At 47.1% G+C, this 14,559-nt stretch overlaps 3 protein-coding genes and 2 long non-coding RNA genes across 7 annotated transcripts; 4 read left to right on the forward strand and 1 right to left on the reverse strand.

Annotated features, from left to right (window-relative positions):
* The first annotated feature begins 251 nt into the window (after nucleotides 1-251).
* Nucleotides 252-1,161, forward strand: LOC136197774 (uncharacterized). Its single transcript, XR_010672583.1, has 6 exons — nucleotides 252-362; nucleotides 422-494; nucleotides 556-624; nucleotides 694-764; nucleotides 820-880; nucleotides 937-1,161. It is a non-coding gene; the product is annotated as an uncharacterized lncRNA (long non-coding RNA).
* A 65-nt stretch (nucleotides 1,162-1,226) lies between these two features.
* LOC136197676 (uncharacterized) lies at nucleotides 1,227-3,598 on the forward strand. Its single transcript, XR_010672563.1, has 13 exons — nucleotides 1,227-2,037; nucleotides 2,087-2,179; nucleotides 2,233-2,313; nucleotides 2,362-2,435; nucleotides 2,486-2,554; nucleotides 2,608-2,676; nucleotides 2,726-2,805; nucleotides 2,862-2,932; nucleotides 2,983-3,057; nucleotides 3,108-3,176; nucleotides 3,226-3,310; nucleotides 3,365-3,426; nucleotides 3,484-3,598. It is a non-coding gene; the product is annotated as an uncharacterized lncRNA (long non-coding RNA).
* Nucleotides 3,599-6,078: 2,480 nt separating this feature from the next.
* Nucleotides 6,079-8,923, forward strand: LOC136197800 (uncharacterized). Its single transcript, XM_065987627.1, has 2 exons — nucleotides 6,079-8,832; nucleotides 8,884-8,923. Exon 1 carries the CDS (start codon nucleotides 6,384-6,386, stop codon nucleotides 8,775-8,777), a length of 2,394 nt encoding a protein of 797 aa, XP_065843699.1. The 5' UTR covers nucleotides 6,079-6,383; the 3' UTR covers nucleotides 8,778-8,832; nucleotides 8,884-8,923.
* Nucleotides 8,924-9,051: 128 nt separating this feature from the next.
* Nucleotides 9,052-13,402, forward strand: LOC136197799 (uncharacterized). 3 transcript variants are annotated; one of them, XR_010672601.1, is made up of 3 exons: nucleotides 9,052-9,914; nucleotides 9,976-12,698; nucleotides 12,751-13,402. XR_010672601.1 is itself a non-coding variant. In XM_065987625.1 (3 exons), exon 3 carries the CDS (start codon nucleotides 10,151-10,153, stop codon nucleotides 12,641-12,643), a length of 2,493 nt encoding a protein of 830 aa, XP_065843697.1. In that variant the 5' UTR covers nucleotides 9,052-9,717; nucleotides 9,792-9,914; nucleotides 9,976-10,150; the 3' UTR covers nucleotides 12,644-12,744. The 3 variants fall into 3 exon arrangements, 2 of the variants coding, with proteins under 2 accessions (XP_065843697.1, XP_065843698.1); XM_065987625.1 differs by lacking the exon at nucleotides 12,751-13,402 and having other exon boundaries at nucleotides 9,052-9,717; nucleotides 9,792-9,914; nucleotides 9,976-12,744; XM_065987626.1 differs by lacking the exon at nucleotides 12,751-13,402 and having other exon boundaries at nucleotides 9,052-9,527; nucleotides 9,577-9,914; nucleotides 9,976-12,744.
* Nucleotides 12,722-14,559, reverse strand: LOC136197804 (uncharacterized). The gene is made up of 3 exons (XM_065987633.1): nucleotides 14,514-14,559; nucleotides 14,182-14,459; nucleotides 12,722-14,133 (listed from the first exon to the last, which is right to left on the reverse strand). Exons 1-3 carry the CDS (start codon nucleotides 14,518-14,520, stop codon nucleotides 12,928-12,930), a joined length of 1,491 nt encoding a protein of 496 aa, XP_065843705.1. The 5' UTR covers nucleotides 14,521-14,559; the 3' UTR covers nucleotides 12,722-12,927.

A 14,559-nucleotide genomic window follows, 5' to 3' on the forward strand; every position in this document is an offset into this window, starting at 1 on the left:
TCTTCCAAATAGTAGCGGCCATTGCGCGTCACGTGATTGAAGGCGCCTCTAACGATAGGCTCCCGCGTTTTTTCCGGAAACTGCTCAAACTGCCCAAACCAGTTTCGCGTGTTAGGCGTGCGTGATCACAATTCCCAACTGTGATTGGTTCTTACGTCGCCTACGTCATTGGAATCCGGGTTTGAGTGCATGTGCGACTCGCCGGTTTCAGTCATTCTCGGCCGAACTTTCTTCGAAGCAGGCGCACTTCTGCAGCGGCCGCGTTTTTCGTTCGTCGTCGACACCGGGGCGGCCGAGAAAGGCATTCTGCCTCGCGGCAGAGCCATTAGCACACGATCCGGCGGGGACTACGGCGTCTTCCGGTGAGAACGAGCGACGCCCCCAATTTCATTCACGAACCTAATAGCGCCTATTTTCGCAGGAAATCCCCGCAATCCTTCGCGAAGGATTGCGCCCTGGGTCGACGAAGACAGCGCAACGCGGCCGGCACGTCGGTAAGTCAGCAGCGCGCCCGTTTTCGCCTTCACGCGCGATCGATCGATTTTTTTCTTTCAGATCGTCGCGCCTCGGCGCGCGATGACGTGCGTTGATGGGATCGCACAGCGCCGGCGTCTCCGCTCGCCTGTAAGAACCGAATCCGCGCGACTTCCGTTGTCTCGACCGCGCGATTGACGGTCTACGCGTTTTCTTTAGAAAAGCGACGGCGATCCCCCGTCAAAGCCGAGCAAAACGGCTGATTGTCGCGCCTCGCGACATCGACGATGGTAACCTAAGCCTTCTCTTCACGCATCCTTCATTGTTCTATATAATGTGTCATAGATTGGAGACACGCGGAGAAACATCTGTCGACAGCTGCCGGCGGACCGCACCCACTTGGAAGGTAATGACGCCATGTGGATTAATTAATTAGTTTATTAATTTATTATCTTATTTTAGTCTGCCTTGACGACGGCGATGATGACGACAACGGCAATGACGACAACGATGGAGGACGGCCATGGCAAAGATGGCCTGACACTACCGACGAGGCAGAAGATCGAGGTTCGTACTTCCCTTGGGGCCCGTATGGAGTAGGCGCGCTCATAAGGGCGGAGAGCTCTCGCACTGCACCCAAGCTGATTGCACGTTTTGCCACTGCTCCCTCTTCGGGCCAGACGGAACATGTACACTGATTGCGACCTAGGGGGTGGGAGGGACGGTTTGAAGTGGGGCAGTGGCATCTCAGCAAAAAGCTTGTATTGTGTGCACGTGCGAGGGCCTAAATGGGGACAACAAAAAGCATAATGTACTGACCATCCTATGCATCGTGCCGCTTTGCAACTACGATAGACAAAGCATTACGTTCATGCGGGTCCGTATACCGCCATGCATTAGGGTTAGGGCGGCTGTCAGTAGGTAGGGCGTTTCCCAAAGTAGATATAGGTTGTAGCTCCTTCCCCAACGTGCTTAGCTGGCAGCCGCCACGTTAGACCATTTCAGTGGATTCTGAGGTACTCTAGGTTGATTTAGAATATAGGATAACTATCTAGGTCAATGGATTTGGAGGTAATCTAGGTTGATTGTTAGAGTTAGAATATAGGATAATTATTTAGGTCAATGGATTTGGAGGTAATCTAGGTTGTTGGTGGTAGAATGTAGGATAATTATCTAGGTCAATGGATTTGGAGGTACTCTAGGTTGATTTAGTGTGTAGGTTTTTGATTTTTTAATTAATTAACTAAATTTTAGGTCAATGGAATTAGAGGTACTCTAGGTTGATGTAGTATATAGGTTTTTAATTAATTAAATTTTAGGTCAATGGATTTAGAGGTACTCTAGGTTGATCTAGTATGTAGGTTTTTAATAAATTAAATTTTAGATCAATGGATTTGGAGGTACTTTAGGTTGATTGTTATTTATATTCTCTAATCCGTCTTTTAGCGTAATTGTATTATTTGAACAATTTGTGTTTTAAAGCTAATATTTAAAATTTTTTGTGTAGATAAATATTTCGAGAAAAATGTCAATGTTTCTATTGCAACTCCCACTCACGAAGAGGTATTAGTTTGGAGCAATGTGATAGTAGTTTCTGTATCAGTTTTCGTAGACAAAGAAAAGAGAGAGGAAGAGCCGTTAAGATGGACTACCTTGGCTATCAGTGATTAAAATAGCCGGCTATTCAATTTCTGAAGAAGAGAAGGTATGTAATTGGCAGGGCCAATGTGCGTGTGTTCCTATGTATTTGCTGTTTAGAGGGAAAAGCGAGCAAGTGAGAGCCTGCCTTTTTATTATTCAGAGCATTTTGGCTTAGTGGACTGCGACATCATCAATGAAGTATGCACTTATTCACGTAATGGTAAATTACCAAAATTTACTTTTTAGATAAAGACTGGAATGGAACAAAAGCCAATGGGTCTTGAGGTATGAAATCTCTTTTCCGAATCACTGAAAACAAGGTATTTACTTTTACACGTTAATGTATATCCTTGTGAGGTTTTTGTTGTAGGAAAGAGAGCGGGAAGAGGAAAGCCGTGGAGGAGGAGCGTAATAGATAGATACACCGCCAGCGAATAAGGTACGGCATTCACTTAGCACGTTGATGTACGTCTATATGCCTTTTTGGTCTAGGAAAAGAAGAGGAAGAAACTTCCTTATTTCATTTTTTGATTTTTTACTTGGTAAACAGTGGATAATGAGGTAGTAAATTTAAAGGCGATGTGATATTTTCTTTCAGTTTTTCTTTTAGAGACAGAGACAGAGAAAGAGAAAGAGAAGGAGCCGTCTTGAGGCTAGCACTGAACAAAGCCAATTACTGAAGAGGAGAAGGTATATCTATAATTGTCAAGTCAATGCGTATGTCTTTGTATGAATTTGTTCTTTAGAGGACGAAGCGAGCGAAATAGAAAGAAGTATTTGAAACATCTTTGGCTCAGTGGACAGCATCATCAATCAGGTATGAATTTCTACTAATTCACGTAATGGTCTACTAAAATGCATTTTTAGATGAAAACTGAAGACTGGAGCTAAAGCCAATGGGTGGTGGCATCAAATTTCTTGCGCAGCTCATTGAAAAAAGAGGTGTGTATATTTTAGCACGTTTTTGTATCTTTGTAAGGTTTTTGTTTTAGAAACACAGAATCGGGAAAAGCAGAAAGCGTAGAGCTTGAATCAGTAAACAAGTGGACAACAAAGATAAGGTAATCACTTTTGCACAGTAATAGGCATTTGAAAACATTTTTGTTTCAGAAAAACGGAAGAACGGAAGGCAGAAAGTCTTGGAGAAGAAAAAGCTGCATTAGCAGCTTGGAACAAGTGGACAAAGAAGGAGGAGGTAGTCATTTTGGCTGGCACAGTGATATACAGTTCTAATAATTTTTTGTTTTAGAAAAAGAAAGTTCTTGGAGGTGTGTGAAGCTGGGATTATAGGACAACGGAGGAGGAGAGGAGGTGGTAATCATATTGCGGCACACGTGATACTTATTTCTGAACATTTTTTGGTTTTAGAAACAAGACACAGAGAGAAGATAAAAATAAAGATTGCATGCAAATAAAAACTGCTTACTTTTGCATGCAAAAACTGCTTACTTTTGCATGCAGGGTGGGAAAGTAAAGTAGGGGCAAGAGGATGGGGAAATAAAGGAGAGGGGGAGAGGGTGGGGAAATTAAAGAGAGGGGAGGGGCTCTGCACACTTCAGACTTTCAGTCACAATTTTGCCATTTTATCATGTGTCAGTCACCCTGCATATTTCATCATCCTTTCATTGTATCCTCTTCTGTTCCTTTGCGCACGTTATCATTCTTCTATCTAAGATTCTATGCTGAATTGACCAGCTAGCATTTCAAAGTTTCGTTCGTTATTATATTGACAGTATTCATTCTCTGATCTCTTTCATTCTCGGGAGTCTTCCCAAGCGGAATTTCTCCATCAACGCAAGCATCACAACTTCATGAAGAACTTTTCTCTAAGTCAACGTCATCTAATCTCCTTTCAATTCTCTCCAGTCCTCCATTACAATGAAGGAGGACTATGCGCGCTTGAATTCTCAATAGGAGCGAGCACCTACTAGTAGTGTCTAATGTAAAGTCATCGTTCTACGCGTGGCAGCTCTTATCATCTAAATCTCTTAGTGGCCGCGCCATCAACGATGAAAATTTGGGGCGATGAAACGTACGGAAACGAAGATAAAAGCCTTGGCGGCAGGAACCTTTTTTGTAGCTCTGTTGGTTTTGTTTTGGCTTTTTGTAGCGAGCAAATCATTACTATGACGTTACTTAGACAATAAAAATATGTCACGCGAGTCGATTATCACTCATCAACTGAGTATTGAGAAAATGCTTTTGGCAGGCTGGCGCGAAGAAAATAGCTCGACTCAGTCGAGTTTGTTTATTGCTGAATTTTTCTATCTCTGTGTTTACAGCTTAGATGTTTGCTAACACTCTATACGCTGGCTGGGTACTAGGTCTCCAGAAATCAGCGAACTTCGCGTGGGTGAATTTTGTTTTGATTACAGACGCTGACGTCTTTGGACAACATGCGTTTCTATTGGAAGAGGAAGCGACGAGAAGGACAATAGACTCGCCAAACATTTTCAGAATCGTTTTAGGAATATTTTATTGACAATAAAAGTTCATGTTAAATTCATGCACTACAAAATCTCTAGCCTTCATTAAATTGTTGTTGATTTCTTCGTGCGTCCGTATTAGCATAACCCAGGCTACACCACGCGGAGGTTCGGACGCTAGTAGCCCAAGGCAGCCACCGCAAAGCGATGGCCACCCGGTTCCAAAATTTGAGGGAAGTATATTGGCTTCACTGGCCTCTTCAAGCAGTACCCGCCTGGACGCATGAGTTCGGCCCCTTGTACCGACCCCCCCGGCGCGGTGGTACCACTCTGACATCTAACCCATGAGGTGGTGGTCGTGGCAGCGCGACTGCCCCACCTTAGGGCTTGTGAAGTAGGAGAGCGAGCTGGCCACTGTTTGTAGGAGTCAGCAATGAAGACGGTGCAATGCAATGGATCGAAGCCTCCTGGGCCAGATCATCTTTGGTCTAATCGTGCCAATTGGGTGAGAAAAGTGCCGGCAACCAGGCCATGTTGAACACCCCCTTCAAGTCGTACCCACTCGTGCCTAACGTGGATCGTACTTGTTGGCACAATAAGACCGCAGCGATCTTTAAATCCCAGTGCGCGCACCAAGGCCGAAGCCCCCATCGCCCTGCCTACGGGCTCCGGCACGGTTATCAACCGTGGGCCACGCTGAGTCAACTATCCAGAGCGGTGTTTTCTGCCAATCTCCCGAGCCAGTCGTCAATGGGCCAAGCCGCAGTGCAATGCAACCACGACGCTCCCACCCTCAGCCGCAACTGACGGGAACTCGGCTGTGCACGCCTTTATATAGGCTGCCGGCTCCTGGCGCGCTGATTGGCCGGCGGTTAGCTCCGCCCAGCGCTCTGATTGGTCGGCCAATTAAACAAAACTTGTTTTAGTCAGGTATTGCAGGTTGATTTCTGGTTATGCCGGTTGATTACCGGTATTTTCGAGCATGAATCATCGACAACACCCCTAAAATGGCGAAAATCAAAATGGCGAAATGCGATCCTAATGTACGGTAGGGTCCCTTTAATAAGCGACGATCTGAACGTAAGGGCTGTACATTACTTCGTTAACGTTTTATCACTCGTTTTCGCGTGCACATGCGCGCGGATCGGCGATCACGCCCGCGGAAATCGAATAAAATTGTTTTTCCGCGACGGAAATGGCTCTTCTTCGACACGCCACGCGTCGCCGACGCAACACGACAACGCGCAAAGCCAAACGACAGGTAAGCGAAACCAATTGGAGGCAGAATTTAGAGAAAGAAACGAGCCTCTTTTCTTTCCACGTTTTCTCACTGCTCGGAGCTTTCGAAACTCGTAATACAGTATCCGGCAGCCTTATTTGGCCATCCGGATACGTGCAAAAAATTACGATTAGTTCTCGGTGAGAGATAGAATTACTTCTAAAATGGCGGTTTGATCGAGTTTCTTTGGTTCGCCAAGCGCGCACGTGACTGCTTCAACACCCGTACAGGCAATCCCACCGCTCTCCAATTCTTCGACCATGAACGTCGAAGCGTGCGCCGATTCGGCCACGCTAGAGCGCGCGGCGTCGCGGAAAGCGACGCGCGCGCTCATCGACGCGATCGAGAGCGATCGCGCGACGAATACTGCATTGGAACGCGCCGAGCGACGTTGGAGGCAGCGCATATGAAATCGGCGCGGACGACGCGTCGACGGCCAATCGTTGCTCAGCGTTCGCCATCTACGCTCGCCGAAGAGGCGAGAAGGCGCGCATTGTAGCGCACGCTCTGAGAGCCAGTGACGTAGCAGGGATCTCAGTAGCACCAAGTTCATCTGTTCTCCAATGGCATCAAGTCTTGCCGATTTGTGCACGAGAAGCCTTTGCCGAACGGACTACGAGATCTCCTCGTTTCCATTTCCATCGATCGCCGAGAGAATCCTTCTCCACTCGTCGTCGCCGCGTCGACTGCCTCTTCCGGTCGCCAACGCGCTCTTCGAAGGCTTGGCGCAACGAGGAAAACTGACGGAGAGAATTCTTCGCCTTCTCCTCGATCGAGATCGAGCGATCGTGACGTCACTTCCTCTCATTGGTCTCCGATCGATTCCTCATGATGACGGAGAGACGACTTTCGCGCGTCGTCTTCGACAGCAAGCGTTCCTATGTCGCGTCGACGTATCGTTCAGTCATTGCGTCGGCGAACTTTCCGTGTCGCTTGTGAGCGCCTTTGCCGACACGTGCAAAGACACGTTGCTTTCGTTTTCGGCTAGTCACGTGACCGGAGATCTTGGCATTTCGCGACTGAAAGACTTTACGCGATTGCGTCACGTCGATCTTAGCTACACGTCGGCAACGCCGAGCGACATCGACGCCGTGTGCGGATCTTTGTCTCAGTTACGTCATCTCAACGTATCCGGCACGGGTGTTAGTTGGTCTCAAGTCTTTGCTTCAGCACGAGGACTCAATAAATTGGAGTACCTTGGCATGAGCAATTTGGATTTTTTGACATTAGACGAGTGGACATTAGCCTCTCAACCCTACTTCAGCAGTCAACGGATAACCGATTTCTTTTCCATCTTCACTAGGTTGTCGGCGCTAGACATTTCGGGAGTTAGATTGAAGGGATTGCCATTATTGGTAAACGCCGAGGCTTTTCTTTCGGCTACGTTTCGTGAAATTGTCACTGGGGCCCAGTCATTGACTCATCTCGAAACGAGTTTTCCAGAACTCTCTGAAGTTGTAGCTGAATTGCAGGTCGGCAATCTATTTGACCAAATGAAGTATTTGGCTTATTATGGCAGCGTCATATCGATTCCGGGTATTCTTTTGAACGCTGGGTGTCCTCGCTTTTTCTGCAGTCAAGTTTTATCTTCTGGGCCGTATAATTCAAGAGCGATATGCGAGAATAACGTCGATTTTGTGACGCTGGCTCTGAAAGGCGGACCGTCCTTTGGGATGACTGCTCTGAGAATTCCGTGGTTCTTCGATCGATGCGCGTCGTCATTGGATGCAGCCGATCGTCGTGACCTTCTTCGGCGCGTTATGTCGGCCGCTGTCGCCGTCGCCCGCTTCAAACTATTTCGCATCGCCGGCACGTTCGAGTCCAACGCCGAGACGTTTTTGATGAACGTTATTGATCTGAGAACAGCGCACAAGACGCATTGTCTCTCATGTTCAAAACCGTTGTTTAGGCCGAGACGCGGCTGTTGCATTCTACCCGGAACGGTTCGTCGGCATCGTCGCTACGCCTTTGCCGGTGATTTTTCTGATTCGTTGATAAAGGGGCTGTGGGATCAGATGATTGAATCCTGTTTAGAAGCGGCTCTCAATCAACCTGCCGTTTTTCGACGCGACAGCAATGATCAAATCCTGTCCGCATTGTGCGCTGCGCTTTTCGTTACTCTTCCTCGACCTCCGCTTCGGTTCGCTGCCTTGACGTTTTTTCTGATCGCGCTAACTGGAAAGGAAACTGGAACGCGACGTCTTTCCACTTGCAGAAAATGCGCTGATGACGGCACGCCTATGTCGGTGGCACTAAAGTCGATTTTTGAGTCTCTTTCCGACAAAGAGCGTTGTGGGCTTGCGCTAGAAAAGATCTGGCTTGCTCCGGTGTGCAATCATGTGGAGGCGATATGCACGGAACTGGTAACATCATTGCTGGTTGCTGTAGATCAAGTATCTCTTTCTAGAATTCCTCTTCTCCATCGTGACAGTCGCCTTTTCTTCGACATCCTCTACTACATGTCCCGCGATCTGCCGGATCTGCAGCGGCGTTTGGTTCAAGACAGTAATCTGTTGACACTTCTGGAGTACCACCGTCCAGAAGCGGAAAGATTAGATGCTGCATCGTCTCTGAGGCTGCTGATTATTCTAGCTGAGAACGAGTCTCTGAGATATCGTCTGCTTTCGAAGTCATCGTTGCAGATGCTCCTTGAATGCCATCCCTGTTTCGAGACCAGCTATCTTACTTGTCTACTTCTGCTGTGTGACGACGCTCATTGGCCGGCGGATGTGCTCTCTAAAGACGCAACGGCTTACAGAATGATTACATTGCGTGGCGACATGTTGACATCTTCTTTAGCCGAGGACACTCAGCGCTACAGGTATTCAAGCAATACTGTTGCACTTCTACAAGATATGGCTCGACGAACGGACGTTCCACCCCCAGTAGGCTGGTTTGGGATGCACGTTCTCTCAAGGATAGATCAGCGTGTACAGATAAACCCAGCTTGTATTTAGGGCTCTAATATTTAGAGAAGGCTGCTCCTTGTCTCCACTAGAATTAGTGCTACAGGTAGATCGTGTCTGAGATCAGAGATTCTTTTTATTTATTTTTTAAATTTAGGTTTATAACCCTTGTTTAGAATTATAACGTAGTGGGCGTATTTCTGCTACGTCTTGTCGCGACAAATCTCAAACGTTTACCATCCGCTCAGCAAGAGACAGACAATGTAGAAAGTTACGGAAAACGCCTAAGCAAAAATAAGGTAGAAAAGCGTTGGCATGCACTAAACAAACAGAGAATCGCGTACAGTCAGCTACGCGAGTCATTTGCCAATGAGTCTCATTATTTCTGCTAATAAATTGACGCCAAGATTCTCCAACTTTTCATCTTGGGATAGCTCCTTGTAGTGGCTCACGAAAAATTGCAGGCATTTCTCTCTCAAATCTCTAAAGCCGTACTTATCAGCAAGAAACAGATAATCAATAGCCGTTGCAGCTGAAACCGTCTTTGCCAAATAGGACATGCAGAAATCCCGCAGAGTGGAAATGAGAAAACGATCAGCCAATACCAATATATCCGGCATGTGGCTGCTGTATTTCTGTACGTCCAAGCAGCCAGTGAGAAGAAATGAAATGATTGCGTAGAACGATTCATAGGTAGCATCTTCAATAGCAGTTGGAGTGGATTCGGTCTCGGAAGATTTCCATTTCCACGAGAACATACTGTTGAAGTATTCGCTTCGAATGCAAAGAACCGATTTAGCGGTGACGGTGACGTGCTTTCCTTGAACTAAGAATACGGCTTTATCTGTAGAAACGATTTCTTCGTTGTCAATCAATTCCGCAAGATCATGTGAAAGTTCATCGAATGCTTTGAAGGAAGGAGGTGCAGCTTTTTGAAGGAAGGAGGTGCCACTCTCACTCTACGAACGGCCTTCTGCTCCGTAAAGTAAAGGTACCCCGACTTAGAATCAAAAAACAAATGACGAGGATAATACAATGACGCTAATTCGCCTTTGCCATCTGTAGACGCTGCCGCACCTGATCCGCAGAGAATTTCTTTTTCATTTGATGACAATGTCAGCTTGTAGATTCTATGCGAGAGATCAGAGAAGTAGACATTTCCGTCGTCGTCAACAGCAACACCATAAGGTGTATTGAGATTTTTTCAAACGGTTGAAACGTTGTGGTTTTTAATAAATCTTTCTGATAGCACCATTAGATCGGTCAGCCACATACACAGAACAGTCTGGTCCCACGGCTAATTGATCGTTGCATTGGAACGCGCCGAGCGACGTTGGAGGCGGCGCATATGAAATCGGCGGGAAAGCGCGGACGACGCGTCGACGGCCAATCGTTGCTCAGCGTTCGCCATCTACGGTAGGTACATGTACGCTCGCCGAAGCGGCGAGAAGGCGCGCATTGTAGCGCACGCTGTGAGTGACGGGACGGATCTTAGCAGGGATCTCTGTACCAAGTTCATCTGTTCTCCAATGGCATCAAGTCTTGCCGATTTGTGCACGAGAAGCCTTTGCCGAACGGACTACGAGATCTCCTCGTTTCCATTTCCATCGATCGCCGAGAGAATCCTTCTCCACTCGTCGTCGCCGCGTCGACTGCCTCTTCCGGTCGCCAACGCGCTCTTCGAAGGCTTGGCGCAACGAGGAAAACTGACGGAGAGAATTCTTCGCCTTTTCCTCAATCGCGATCGAGCAATGGTGACGTCACTTCCTCTCATTGGTCTCCGATCGATTCCTCGTGATGACGGAGAGACGACTTTCGTGCGTCGTCTTCAACAGCAAGCGTTCCTATGTCGCGTCGACGTATCGTTCAGTCATTGCGTCGGCGAACTTTCGGTTTCGCTTGTGAGCACCTTTGCCGACACGTGCAAAGACACGTTGCTTTCGTTTTCGGCTAGTCACGTGACCGGAGATCTTGGTATTTCGCGACTGAAAGACTTCACGCGATTGCGTCACGTCGATCTTAGCTACACGTCGGCGACGCCGAGCGACATCAACGCCGTGTGCGGCTCCTTGTGTCAGTTGCGTCATCTCGACGTATCCGGCACTGACGTTAGTTGGTATCACGTCTTTGGTTCGGCACGAGGACTCGATCAATTGGAGTACCTTGGCATGAGCGATTTGGTATTTTTGACATTAGACGAGTGGACGCTTGTCTCACAACCCTACTTCAGCACTCGATGGATAACCAATTTCTTTTTGGTTACCACTAGGTTGTCTACACTCGACATTTCAGGAGTTATATGTAAGGGATTGCCATCAGACAAGTCTATTCTTTCAGCTGCATTTCATGAAATTGTCACTGGGGCACGGTCATTGACTCATCTCGAAACGAGTTTTCCAAAACTCCCTGAAGTTGTAGCTGGATTGCAGCTCGGCAATCTATTTGACCAAATGAAGTATTTGGCTTATTATGGCGTCGTCACATCAATTCCAGATATTCTTTTGAACGCTGGGTGTCCTCGCTTTTTCTGCAGTACATCTTCTCGGCCACATCATTCAAGAGCGATAGACGTGAATAACGTCGATTTTGTGACGCTGGCTCTGAAAGGCGGACCGTCCTTTGGGATGACTGCTCTGGGAATTCCGCGGTTATTTTATCGATGCGCGTTGTCATCGGATGCAGCCGATCGTCGTGACCTTCTTCGGCGCGTTATGTCGGCCGCTGTCGCCGTCGCCCGCTTCAAACTATTTCGCATCACCGGCACGTTCAAGTCCAACGCCGAGACGTTTTTGATATACGTTATTTATCTGAGAACAGCGCACAGGACGCATTGTCTCTTATGTTCAAAACCGTTGCCGAGACGCGGCTGTTGCTTTCGACCCAGACCGGTTCGTCGCTACGCCTTTGCCGATGATTTTTCTGATTCATCGATAAAGGAGCTGTGGGATCAGATGGTTGAATCCTGTTTAGAAGCGGCTCTCAATCAACCTGCCGTTTTTCGACGCGACAGCAATGATCGAATTCTGTCTGCATTGTGCGCTGCGCTTTTCGTTACTCTTCCTCGACCTCCGCTTCGGTTCGCTGCCTTGACGTTTTTTCTGAACGCGCTAACTGGAAAGGAAACTGGAGTTACGAGACGTCTTTCCACTTGCAGAAACTGCGCTGATGACGGCACGCCTGTGTCGGTGGCACTAAAGTCGATTTTTGAGTCTCTTTCCGACCAAGAGCGTCGTGGGCTTGCGCTAGAAAAGAACTGGCTTGCTCCGGTGTGCAATCACGTGGAGGCGATATGCACGGAACTGGGAACGTCATTGCTGGTTGCAGATCGAACATTTCTTTCTAGAATTCCTCTTCTCAATCGTGACAGTCGCCTTTTCTTGGACATCCTCTACTACATGTCCCGTGATCTGCCGGATGTGCAGCGGCATTTGGTTCAAGACAGTAATCTGTTGACACTTCTGCCATTGTATTCATCGCCACCGGTGCACCACCACCGTCCAGAAGTGGAAAGATTAGATGCCGCGTCATCTCTGAGGGTACTGATTATTCTAGCTGAGAACGAGTCTCTGAGACATCGTCTGCTTTCGACGTCATCGTTGCAGATGCTCCTTGAATTTCATCCCTGTTTTGAGACCAGCTATCTTACTTGTCTACTTCTGCTGTGTGACGACGCTCCTTGGCCGGCGGATGTGCTCTCTAAAGACGCAATGGCTTACAGAATGATTACATTGCGCGGCGACATGTTGACATCTTCTTTAGTAGAGGACACTCAGCGCTGCAGGTATTCAAGCAATACTGTTGCACGTCTACAAGATATGGCTGGACGAAAGGACGTTCCACCCCCAGTAGGCTGGTTTGGGATGTACGTTCTCTCAAGGATGGATCAGCGTGTACAGATAAACCCAGCTTCTATTTAGGGCTCTAATATTTAGAGAAGGCTGCTCCTTTTCTCTACTAGAATTAGTGCTACAGGTAGATCGTGTCTGAGATCAGAGATTCTTTTTATTTATTTTTTAAAATTTAGGTTTATAACCCTTGTTTAGAATTATAATGTAGCGAGGGTATTTCTGCTACATCTTCTCGCGACAAATCTCAAACATTTACCATTCGGATATTTTGAATTGCAGAAAACGCAGCTTAGCAAAAAAATAAGGCAGAAGTTGACAAACACAAACAGAGAGAATCGCGTCAGTTACGTGAGTTATTTGCCAATGAGTCTGATTATTTCTGCTAATAACTTGACGCCAAGACTCTCAAACTTTTCATCTTGGCAAAGTACTTTGTAGTGAATCGCGACAAATTGCAGGCATTTCTCTCTCAAATCTCTAAAGCCGTAATTATCAGCAAGAGACAGATAATCAATAGCCGTTGCAGTCGAAACGGTCTTTGCCAAATAGGCCATGCAAAAATCACGCAGAGTGGAAATGAGAAAACGATCAGCCAATATCAATATATCCGGCATGTTGCTGCTGTATTTCTGTACGTCCAAGCAGCCAGTGAGAAGAAATGAAATAATTGCGTAGAACGATTCATAGGTAGCATCTTTGATAGAAATTGGATTGGATTCGGTCTCGGAAGATTTCCAATTTGACGAGAACATCCTGTTGAAGTAATCACTTCGAATGCAAAGAACCGATTTAGCGGTGACGGTGACGTGCTTTCCTTGAACTAAGAATACGGCTTTATCTGCAGAAACGATTTCTTCGTTGTCGATCAATTGCGCAAGATCATGTGAAAGTCCGGCGTCATTAAATGCAGGAGGGGCTGCTTTTGCTGCCTCGAAGGAAGGAGGTGCCACTCTCACTCTACGAACGGCCTTCGGCTCAGTAAAGTAAAGGTACCCCGACTTGGAATCGAAAAACAAATGACGAGGATCTTTCAATGACGCTAATTGGCCTTTGCCATCTATAGACGCTGCTTCACCTGATCCGCAGAGAATTTCTTTTTCACTTGATGATGATGCCAGCTTGTAGATTCTACGCAAGCGATCAGAGAAGTAGACATTTCCGTCATCGTCAACAGCCACACTATAAGGTTGGTTGAGATTTTTACAAACGGTTGAAACGTGGTGGTTTTTAATCTTTCTGATAGCACCATTTAATTGGTCAGCCACATACACAGAGCCGTCTGGTCCCACGGCTAATTGATTTGGGCTATTAAATTTGGCTTCAGCACAGTGACCATCAATGTTGCCTGGTTGGCCTGCGGAGCCTGCTAGCGTTGTTACGCGTCCATCAACCTCAATTCGACGTATTGCATGTCCGCCATGAGAAGACACTAAGACACTGCCATCTTGTAGTGCCACAATCCCCAATGGGTGATTGAATTGAGCTTCAGTAAGGCCTACTCCATCTCGTTCTCCACAGCTCCCATTGCCAGCTAATGTAGAGACGGTGTCACCACTCAGCTGCGAGAACGTTTTATACTCAGAACCGTGGCACATCTGTATCATTACCTTTCGAATGCGACAGTTGGCGTAGTCAGCAACAAAGAGACAAGAGCCGGACGAGGCAATGCCTCCTGGTTTGGAAAATGTCGCCGAGTTCAAAGTACCATCTTGGTGACCGGATCGGCTGGGAATCCCAGCATGGGTCGAGAGTTCCTGAGAGGAAAGATCAACTTTCCATATGCATTGTTGACCGTGATCTGCGACACACATTTGATCGTCTAAAATCGTGATTCCCCACAAGCACGAGAACGACTCGTGACGTGACGCAGTCGAGAGATATCCGTCTAAAAACGGAAAAGAGGCACGCTCAAATGTTTTTCACAAACGGAACTCCTTACATTCCATTTAGGAACGCGCAGAAGGTGTACACTCAAATGATGCGAG

This window comes from Oscarella lobularis, chromosome 18 (genome assembly GCF_947507565.1).
Source record: "Oscarella lobularis chromosome 18, ooOscLobu1.1, whole genome shotgun sequence".
NCBI classification, from domain to species: Eukaryota; Metazoa; Porifera; class Homoscleromorpha; order Homosclerophorida; family Oscarellidae; genus Oscarella; species Oscarella lobularis.

Excerpts from the sequence above, each read along its gene's own strand:
- LOC136197800 (XM_065987627.1), top strand. The coding sequence starts at position 6,384 with ATGGCATCAAGTCTTGCCGATTTGTGCACGAGAAGCCTTTGCCGAACG.
- LOC136197804 (XM_065987633.1), bottom strand. Across the intron at positions 14,134-14,181 it reads CCAACTGTCGCATTCGAAAG|CTGAGTGGTGACACCGTCTC; the intron begins GTAATGATACAG and ends ACGTTCTCGCAG.
- LOC136197799 (XM_065987625.1), top strand. The coding sequence starts at position 10,151 with ATGTACGCTCGCCGAAGCGGCGAGAAGGCGCGCATTGTAGCGCACGCT.